The sequence below is a fragment of the Orycteropus afer genome, unplaced genomic scaffold (genome assembly GCF_000298275.1).
Source record: "Orycteropus afer afer isolate SDZICR_OR568_19922 unplaced genomic scaffold, OryAfe1.0 scaffold00175, whole genome shotgun sequence".
In the NCBI taxonomy this organism is placed as follows: Eukaryota; Metazoa; Chordata; class Mammalia; order Tubulidentata; family Orycteropodidae; genus Orycteropus; species Orycteropus afer.
Window position 1 is genome coordinate 6,216,313 of NW_006921762.1, and position 11,354 is coordinate 6,227,666.

Sequence of the window (11,354 nt, forward strand, 5' to 3'; positions counted from 1 at the left end):
AAACCCACCAGCCACTCCTCGGAAGGAAGGTTGGGCAATCCTACTTCCGTAGTGATACTGCCTCGGAAACCCAAGGAGGGGTCGCTATGAGTTGGGTTCGACTCGACGGCACATAACAACAACAACAATACACATATATAGGCAACACTAAAATTTGTATCTCAGCCTAGATGAGTCTTGAACTTTAAACACTACCGATCTCTCCCACGTTGTTAGATGTCATTGAGTCAGTTCATTCTGACTCATAGCAACCCTATGTACAACAGAATTAAACAATGCCCAGTCCTGCACCATCCTCACAATCTTTGCTATGCTTCAGCGCATTATGACAGCCACTGTGTCAATTCATCTTGTTGAGGTTCTTTCCCCTTTTTATTGACCCTCTACTTTACCAAGCATGATATCCTTCTCCAGGGGCTGGTCCCTTCTGACAACATGACCAACATACATGAGGCAAAGTCTGGCCATTCTCACTTGTACTTCTTACAAGACAGATTTGTTCATTCTTCTGGAAGTCCACTGTATTTTCAGTATTCTTCATCAGCATCACAATTCAAAGGTAACCATTCTTCTTTGATCTTCTATATTCATCGTCCAGCTCTCACATGCATATGTTATTGTTGCTGTTAGGTGCTGTAGAGTCAGATCTGACTCATAGCAACCCTATGTACAACAGAATGAAACACTGCCCAGTCCTGTGCCAGCCTCATAATACTAGCTATACCTGAGCCCATCGTTGCAGTCACTATGTCAATCCATCTCATTGAGGGCCTTCCCCTTTTCCATTGACCTTCCACTTTACTAAACATGATATCCTTCTCCAGGGAATGGTCCTTTCTGACAATATGAACAAAGCAGGTCAAACGAAGTCTAGCCATGCTCACTTCCAAGGAGCATTCTGGCTGCACTTCCTCCAGGACAGATTTGTTAGTTCTTCTGGCAGTCCATGGTACTTTTCATATCCTTCATCAACACCACAATTCAAAAGCATCAGCTCTTCTTTGGTCTTCCTTATTCATTGTCCATCTTTCACATGTATATGAGGCAATTAAAAACACCATGGCTTGGACTAGGTGCACCTTAGTCTTCAAAGAGACATCTTTGCTCTTCAACACTTTAAAGAGGTCTTTTGCAACAGATTTGCCCAGTGCAGTACATCATCTGATTTCTTGACTGCTGCTTCCATTGGTGTTCATTGTGCAACCAAGTAATATGAAATCTTTGACAACTACAATCTTTTCTTCGTTTATCATAATTCTGCTTATCGGCCCAGTTGTGAGGACTTTCAATTTCTTTATGTTGAGATGTAACCCATACTGCAGACTGTAGTCTTTAATTTTCATCAGTAAGTTTTTTCAAGTCATCCTCACTTTCAGCGAGCAAAGTTGTGTTATCTGCACATTGCAGGTTGTTAATGAGTCTTCTTGCAATCCTGATGCCATGTTCTTCTTCATATAGTCTACCTTCTCAGATTATTTGCTCAGCATACAGATTGAGTAAGTATGATGAAAGGATACAACCCTGACTCATTCCCTTCCTGATTTTAAACCATGCGGTTTAAGGTTTATCCTATTGTTCTGTTTGAATGACTGCCTCCTGGTCTATGTACAGATTCCTGATGAGCACAATTAAATGTTTCAGAATTCCCATTCTTTTCAATGTTATCCAAAATTTGTTATGATCCACACAATTGAATGCTTTTTCATAGTCAATAAAACAGAAGTAAACATTTTTCTGGTAATTTTGCTTTCAGCCAAGATCCATCTAACATCAGCTATGATATCCCTTGTTCCTTGTCCTCTTCTGAATCCAGCTTGCAATTCTGGAAGTCCTCTGTCAATATAGTGTTGCAACCAATTTTAATTATCTTCAGCAAGATATTACTTGCATGTGATATTAATGATATTGTTCAGTAATTTCCACATTCTGTGGGATCACCTTTCTTTGGAATGGGTACAAATATGGATCTCTCCAGTCAGTTGGCCAGGTAGCTGTCTTCCAACTTCTTGACATAGACAAGTGAGTGTCTCCAGTGCTGCATCCATTTGTTGAAACATTTCAACAGGTATTCTGTCAATACCTGGAGCCTTGTTCTTTGCCAATTTCTTCAGTGAAGCTCCAACTTCTTTCCTCAGTACCATCGGTTTTTGATCATATGCCACCTCCTGAAATGGATGAACATCAATCAATTCTTTTGGTACAGTGACTCTGTGTATTTCCTCCATCTTCTTTTGATGTATCCTGCATCATTCAATATTTTGCTCATAGAATCTTTCAATGCCTTTGCATAGTCAATAAAACACAGTAAACATCTTTCTGGTGTCCTTTGCTTCTAGTCAAGATCCATCTGACAACAGCAGTGACATTTGTAGTTTCACATCCTCTTCTGAATCCAGCTTGAATTTCTGGAAGTTCCCTTTTGATGTACTGCTGCAACCATTTTTTAATTATCTTCAGTAAAATTTGACTTGCGTGCAATAATGTGTGTGTGTGTGTATGAATCCATGTGACAGAGAAGCAAATCATCAGGGCTTTCTCCCATGAAGCTAGAGGGTGGGTTTGAACTGCCAACCTTCCAGTTAGCAGGCTAGCACTTAATTAACCCTTACAAAAGTTCTCTTCCAACTCTACTTCCTAAATATATTTTGAATCTGCCCTTTTCCGTATCTCCTGCTACTGACATTCACATTTTCTTACCATAATTAATTAAAAAATCACACTCACAATTTCCATATCTCTAGTTTTCCAAACATTCAGATATGCTGACACATAGATCTTTCTAACATACAAGTCAGATGACATTCCTTTCTCTATTGGAATTTCTCCAATGATTCCCATAGCCTTTGAAATAATAGTTCTCTGTCTTTTTTGAAGTCTGGACAAATGTATCCAACTTCCCATTTTATAGTTATACTTAGATATCATACTCAACAAACCCAATCATGCTGACTATGGATCTAAATATGACTTTTTCACTATATTCCTTTCTCCCTGAAGAATACCACCATCTTACCTGTCGCTTAAGTCAGAAATCTGGGTAGCATCCCTGAGAATTCCCCCATGTCTCTCCCTGCATCACAAACCCTATGATTCTCCCACTTAGTATCTGTTGACAAATTTTTCTGCTTCTTCTCACATCTAGTACAAACGCCCTAACCCAGACCATCATACTCTTTTGTCTGAGGCTATGTTCTAATCAGTCTCCATTTTCCAGTTTTTTCTCCCCCTACTAAACCTTTTCTCCACACTATAAGCAGAATGATCTTTCTAAAATGTTATTAGGATCCTGCTTAAAGTTTTATAATGATACTTTCAGAGTTACAAAATCAGCTCTAATGGAGTTTACATCCTAGTAAAGAAAGATGAAAAAAAATTTAACAAGATTATTTCAAATAATGAAATGTAATAGATAGAGGCAAGAGTGTGGGGAATGAGAGGTCTTTAGATCCAATATTCAGGGCTGGCTTCCCGCAGAAGTGATAATGTTTCAGCAAGACCTGAATCCCTGGAAAAGGGGGCAGACTTCAGTTTGGTTACTTACCATCATCACCTCTGGACTGTGAATGCCCTGAGGACAGGGTTTGTGTTTCGTTCATCTTTCTGTTCTAAACACCCATCACGATTTTTTAGCAAACATGAGTGTGGAATACATGTTTGATGAATGAACAGAAGAATAATGTTTAAATGTCTGGATAGTCCAATTTTAAACTATTTAACTGTATGTTCGTCTTTTTTTGTACATTGCTGAGATCCACTTGTGGAACTACTAAATTTCTAGGCAGACAAAAACAACTGGTTTCAGACTTTAAAGAAGTTTTCCTTTCCTTAAATCTTTCTGAAATATCTTCAGAACAGATGGTGCACAGGTCTCACAACCAGGAACCCTAAGAGGATATCAGCATGAATGAGCCACATGCTAGGATGTTACCGGGTGTTTCAGCTCACCAACCATACAAGCAGGTATCATTCAGCAGGCTGGGCTACAAGCCTCCCTGGCTTTGAGCTTCTAAATAAGCAGAAACCCAAATCAACATCAGATAATCAGATTCATAAAGAAAATGGCCTCAAATCATTATGGCTCACTTCTGCTAAGAAGGAAAACAATATAAAGAATCCCTTAAAATACTGTGTAGCATATAAATTACTGGATTTGATTCTAGAAAATAACATATATAGGTCTATATTCTCTTCCTTATAAAACTGATTTTTTTTAAAAAAACATATTTGGCAATAAAAACTGACCTGACATGAGGCTATTTATATCTTTACTTTAATCTACTTGCTGTGATTATTCATTTATTTCACTGCAGAAATACAGTGTTTCTGATTACAAGCTGATACCTCCAACCTTACAGGGATGTTAGGTAATGTATGATATATATATATATGCAATAGAGACATGCATATATGTTTTTTCCTAAAATTGAAAAAATTCTGACTTTCAAGACAAATCTATTATCTTGAGTTATAAAATTTCCATAACATGTTGGCTTTGAAGTAGAGGTAGTAACTAGATTACAAACAAATTCCATTCCTAAATCTGTCTTTAAGTAGACTTTATACATAAGTTGAAACAGTTAGGTATGGTTCATGTATAACATCAGTTAGTCATATGTATCTCACTGTCGTCAAGTCAGATCCAACTCATAGAGACCCCTCCTTGGGTTTCCAAGGTAGTATCACTGTGGAAGTAGACTACCCTACCTTCCCTCTGAGGAGTGGCTGGTGGGTTTGAACTGCCAGCCTTCTGGTTAGTACTCAAATGCCTTAGGCACTAATCCACCAGAGCTCCCAAGTCCAATGTGTCATGTTGTTGTTACTATGTGCTGTCGAGTCGGACCTGACTCATAGCGACCCCTCCTGGGTTTCCAAGGCGGTATCACTATGGAAGTAGATTGCCCAACCTTCCTTCCGAGAAGTGGCTGGTGGGTTTGAACCACCAGCCTTCTGGTTAGCAGTCAAGTGCCTTAGGCACTACGCTACCAGAGCTCCTCAATGTATCATACACAGTGTATTTTCCTATGCATAAAAAGCAATAAGGAAATACTTCCAGATACACTAAAATATCTTTAACATAGTAATACAGCAATGATAATAATAATAGTGTTTTGAGGTGCATCACAAAGTAGCATCTACCTGTTATTATGAACTACTGCGCATACTTTGAATTTTTAATATTATAGGCTTTACGGGGGTTGGTTCATTAACTATGGGTTGCGTGCCAATAGGACGCTCGTAATCCGGGGACTACCTGTACTCAGTAAAGTCACAGAAACATAATTAGCATGATTTTAACATTTGGAAATAATATTATTGAAAGCCATTTCAAGTTACCTTTCAAGTCTGATTCAAAATATGCCTTTATGACATTACACTATTGTTTTACCTATCTGCATATACCTCTATCAGCTAGAGATGCTTCTGAGGAAAGTTTTATAGATAGATTCTTCATGTCACACCCAGTTTTAATTTGTGCATTGCAATCAGAAGAATAATTTGCCATAGTTCCTCATTTTCCGAAGTGTTTAATTTTTCTGGTTTTATAACTTTGATCATTTTTATACTTTTTTTTTTTTTTTCTCCCAGAAGCTTCAAGAAGCAGCACCTACTTGCTGGGAGCAAGGTTTCTTCTGCTCTTTGCAGGACACATATCCAGTACTAGGCTGCAAACTTTATTACATATGTTACTTTGGATCTTCACAATCACCCTGCAGAGATATTTTCTATTCTTCTCTTCATAGGAATGATCAGAATGAGGCTCAATTTGTCCAAGGGCCAAAAGGCTACTAAGTGGCAGAGCAGAATTTGAACCCAGGAATGTCTGGCTCCAAAGTCTGTTTCCTCCAAAACTCAAAATCAAAAAAACAATAATACTGCCATTGAGTCCATTTCAACTCTTAGCACCCCTCCAGAACAGAGCAGAACTGCTCAGAGGGTTTTCAAGGGTATTTGACTGCTAACCAGAAGGTTGGTGGTTCAAACCCACCAGCCACTCTGCAAAAGGAAGACTGGGCAATCGACTTCCACAAAGATTTACCACTTTGGAAACCCAAAGGTGGTCGCTATGAATCGGAATCGACTCGATGGCAGTGAGTTTGGTTTGGAGTTTAATCTTTACACAGAAGCAGATTGCTAGAGGTCTTTTCTCCTGCAGAAAGGCTGGTGGGTTCAAACCACTGAGTTTTTGGTTAACAGCTGAGTGCTTTAACCACTCTGCTCCCAGGGCTTCTCTTCCAAACAACATGGGACACTTAATTGACCCATCTCTAATTTTATTTTCAACTAGTGCATAGTTAGAAGGAAGACATTAAGGCTGCTTCTTTCATGGGAGAAATGAGAATGTAATTGCTGAAAAATAGAAACAAAACCAAATTTGCCTGTGCTAGAAATTTGACAGTGTGATTATACTTCTATAAAATGAACATATAGTATCTGGTTCTAAAAGATTCAATTCTAGAACCAAATAAAATGCCAATCAATGTAATTTTGCTTTATTATTTTTTTTAAAAAAATAAATGTGAATAATTGGAGTTAGGTAGGCTTATCAACAAATACACCAAAGTCAGATGCTCAATATTCACCCACTTTTCAGAAGCATCATCTACATGTATTGGAAATATAATCATACATGGGGATGATTAATACAACATAGCATAAAAGGACAGAAGTGAAGATCATTAATGATTTTAATTATTTTAAGGCCCATTAAAATTAGAGAAATATCCAAGCACCCACAGTGTTAAGGGTTGATTACTGTAGCATTTTAGAGTTTACTAGTTCATACCTTTAAATCACAGCAAGTTATTAGCAGTGAAGGGATGAACCCTCTTAAGAGGATTTTATTTCCATGATAGGGTGTTATGGACAAGACACTCTAAGTTTTAAAAAAAATTAGTAGCAAGCGCTAGTTGAGTTAATCAGTTAACGACAAACTGTGCCCATGGGAAGCCAAATGAAAAAGCAACAGTAAGCTTACAGAACTTAGCTCGTACAATTTGCCTTGAAGGCGGAAGATTGGTTCCCTGAAATAGCAAAGAATTATATGCTTTAGTTAAGAAAAAAAAGTTTTTTGTAAAGAAAAGTCTGTTATTACCTCTTCTCCTTTCAAAACAATGGGGGAAAAATCTAGAGCAGAGGTTTCAATTTGTTTAATAATTGTACCTCTGGTTTTAAAAAAGAAATAACTATGAAATCATCATTGTTTTGACTTGAAAAGAAATAACAATGCAAATATTCATTATCACATAAAACATAAAAGAAACAGCAAACTGTCAGAGTTAATGCAATCTCTGCAGAGCGCTATTAGTCAGAGACAGCCAGACAGCACAGAACACAAAGCTCAAAGGATCAGATCTTCATTGGAGTTAACATCTTCATTAACCAGCAGGAATTTGGTGGCAGAGATTAAGGCCAACAACTGCCTTCTTTATGAGCTGTCCCTTCACTGTTACCAAGCTGTGCAAATGTGTGAACTAGTCAGCAGCACCAGAAAGCTCATGCAACTACTTATCATATTTTAACCTTGAACTGACTCACAGATTCAGTGTTAAATCAAAGTTAAGGGTAACATAAGCAGGCAAAATAGGATACAAGGAGCCAGATTTGAAAAGCAGAGCAAGTAGCAGACATTATTTAAAACAAATCAATATGGTTAACTGCAAAACAGCCAAAAATAAAATGTAATTCACTCCAAAAAATAAAAAAATTTAAAAGCAAAAAGGAAACAAAATAAAAAAGCTGCATTTCAAGCAAACTTTGCACATCATTAATTTGCATTTAAAAAATAGTCAATCAAGCGATTTAGTTTAAGTTGTTTTGAGCATGCATTCACGATTTTCTTACACAATTCCTACCTGATTTCCAATTGTGTTTTTCTTGTGAACCTGACTGCTCCTCTGCTGAGCACTGAGAAAAGCAAAGGAAAGCAACACTGAAGAAACATGTTAAGAAGTTTTTGTCTGAACAAGTAACAGAATCTAAAATACATACAGGCTTTTTTAAAAATAAATAAATAAATGAACAACAACCAAGGCAGTGCTAATATAAAAAATATAGGTCAGTTTAGTTCTGGAAGAAAGCCAACTCAGCTGAATTTCTAGTAGCAATTAACAATCACAAACCAAAATATGATAACACCACAGGAAGAAAAGCTGCATTAACAACAGTATAAGTTAAGGTAAGTATTTGTGACATCCCACAGTTATACAGAGTAATTGTGATAAACATTAACTGTTAAGCTTTATTGAGCATATACCTTGTTCTAAGAGCTTTATAGGTATTAGTGATTTTATCTCTTATAACAACCCTATGAGGTAATTATTATCCTCATTTTACAGACGAGGAGTCTTGAGTCACAGAGAAGCTAAATGACTTTCCCAAAGCCGCTCAGCTATTAAGTGCTGGTACTCAGTAGCATGTTTCCAAATTACAAACTCTTTGTGATATTGCAAAAAGGTATGGGGCAGCAGCGTCTGATCTCCTCTAAACATTACTATGGAGGGAGAGACTCACCATCAGCATCAACAGACTGATTCCTAAAAGGTCAAGGTTAGACATGCTACCACCCTCTGACTCTTTTTGCCATTTCTGCACCAAGAGTCCCTCCCGATAAGTCTACTTTTCTGCTGGGTTCAATAATTCATTGCAATAGCCACACATCACTCACTGACAATACTCACGATTATGGAGTTTATTAGTGAAGTAACAGGTTACAATTCAGGATCAGAAACAAGTCCAAATACAGTTCTTCAATCAGGACAGCTTCTTCTCAGCTGTGCCACAGACATGCTTCTCTCTGGCCTTGGACACAACTCTATTAGCTTTGCCAATAGGAGGCCAAAGAGGTACCCCACTCCACCAGCAAGCCCCCTGCCTGAAGGCACTCAGCTTTCTTGCTCCATGGGCTAGGAAGTCCATCACTCTGTTTTGGGCCAGTCTCTGGGTTCTGCTGCCTCTCCTGCTGTTTCTCTGCCAAAAAGGTCCAGCACAAGGATCTTGGGTCCTAGGACACACTCCACTCCCAGCTCTTCTCTCTTGATGGCAGCAAGATTCCCCACTTTCTGCCCCTGGGATGGCTCATTTTAATTTAAGCCTAGCAGGATGGCAAAACTCACCAGTCCCCATGTTAGCATTCCATACATCTTATCTTCATGGTCCATCCACACAAGGGTGCTATCTGCTTTGTTTACATTTTTAACAAGTGATCTAATCCCCTTGGTGGTGATAAGCACCTCACATTTACATAGTCCCACCTAGTCATCTGATGGAAGTTACAAAGACCATGGCTAGAAGAGCCATATTTACTAAGTAATTAGTTGCACAATAGATATTATCCAATCTCATTGCTTTACATTCCACTATATCCTGAAACTCCTTTAGTGTATCTCTAGCTTGGACCTGTCCCCCCAGCTCTACATTCACATGTGTTTTTGATAACTCAGAATTTCTACTTGGATCTCTAATAAGTCACAACTGATTTCCTGATATTCTCCCTAAAACCTGCTCCTACCAAAGTCTTTCCCTTTTTAATTTGTAGCATTCCTTATTTCCAAATACCAAAAACCTTGACTCCTCTTTTCTCTCATACCCATATCCAATTATCAGCAAATACTGTTGACTCTATTTTCTTAAAATGTATTTAGAATGCAACCATCTTTTTTTTTTTTTTTTTTTTTTACCACTTCCATTGCTACCATTTGATCCAAGCCATCATCATCTCTCTCCTGGATTGTTGTAATTACTTCTTCTTTGCTTCCATATTTATTCCACTAAAGTCTACTTTCAACACAGAAGCAAGAGTGATGACTTTGAAAGGAGATCGTGTCACTCTTTCGCTAAAAACCTTCCAAAGCCAAACACTATCATTCTACTCTTGGTAAAAGCCAAACTCCTAACTGGTCCATGAGGTGCTAATCAGCTGATCTCCACCTCTCTGCCTCGTTGATCTCATCTCCTCCTCTTTCCCATCTTGCTCACTGTAGAGGTACAGCCATACTGGCCTCCTTGCTCCTTTTTGAATCCATAAGGCACACTTTTTCCCCATGTATCTGCATGGCTCCCTTTATCAACTCCTAAAAGTCTTTGCTCAAATGTATCTTTTCAGTGAGGCCTACCTACACTGACCCATCTATTTAAAATTGTATTCTCCCCTTTCTTCATCACTCCCATTCCCTTTACTCTGCTCTGTTTTTCTGAATGGCATTTTTCACCTTCAAACATACTATATAAACCAGTTCTATTAAGTCAATCCTGACTCATAGCAATCCCATGTATGTTTGGATAGAACTGTGTGCACCATAGGAGTTTCAATGACTGATTTTTCAGAAGCAGATAACAAGTGCTTTCTTTTGAGGTGCCTCTGGGTAGACCCAAACCTTCAACTTTTTGATTAGCAGCCAAGTACATTACCATTTGTACCACCCATACCACAAACATATTATATAGTTTACTTATTTATCATGTTATTGTCTATCTCCCTTCATTAAACTGCAAGTTCCTTGTGAGCAGTTTTTTTCCCCCGTTTTGTTCACAGCTATATCCACAGTGTCTAGAAAATACCTGACACATAGTTGGCTTCAATTAGTATCTGTTGAATGAAAAACCCAATGAGGCTGATACCATTATAACCTCCATTTTACACATGAGCACAGAGGAGTTAAGAGCTGGATATGACCCTGACAATTTAATCCCAGAGCCCACACATTTAGGTACTAGATTACCTTGTCTTTCAAAAAAATGAAGGCTCCTAATATGGACTGGATAAATTAGTATATTAACTGATTTTATTGTATTGTTGTAATGCTTACATGTATGCATATATTCAAAATTTTATAGTTTCAGTAATTATTGCCGAAGAGGCTTTAATAATAAGTTGGTGATAATCACCAGAAAGAAATAGTGCCACTAGAAATCAGAAAATCTGAGTCTTAGTTTTACTAAGCATATATGCAAATTCGAATTTATTTTACCACATTTCTTTAAGGAAAAAAAAGAGAAGGATAGGGATAGAAAACTGGAAAATTGTTAAAGCTTTTCTTGCTCTAAAATAATTCACTGTAATATTCAGAAAGCACTTTAAACTGATAGTCTCTGTGAGAAATACATAGAGGTTTATAATAAAAATTAATTGAAGTTCATCAGGGATAGTGCTTTTGTGAAATTTTCATGAATTGTCTTAAACTGAATGAACACTCAAATAATGGAATGAACATGTTGTTTTGCCTAAACTAAAACTTTTAAATTTTTTTAAAACAATTTAAAAAATTAAAAGTTGGAAATACAAATACCATTTGACCCAGCCATCCCATTACTAGGTATATACCCTAAAGAAGTGAGAGCCATAACAAGAACAGATA

At 37.6% G+C, this 11,354-nt stretch overlaps 1 protein-coding gene across 1 annotated transcript in view; it reads right to left on the reverse strand.

Annotated features, from left to right (window-relative positions):
- The window catches only part of DNM3 (dynamin 3), a 903,988-nt gene that overhangs the window by 442,762 nt on the left and 449,872 nt on the right, over positions 1-11,354 (reverse strand). Inside the window, exons 13-14 of the mRNA XM_007947116.1 lie at positions 7,854-7,905; positions 6,993-7,022 (exon numbers count right to left, since the gene is read on the reverse strand). Coding sequence (XP_007945307.1) covers positions 6,993-7,022; positions 7,854-7,905 — 82 coding nt within the window. The remainder of the gene's footprint in view (positions 1-6,992; positions 7,023-7,853; positions 7,906-11,354) is intronic.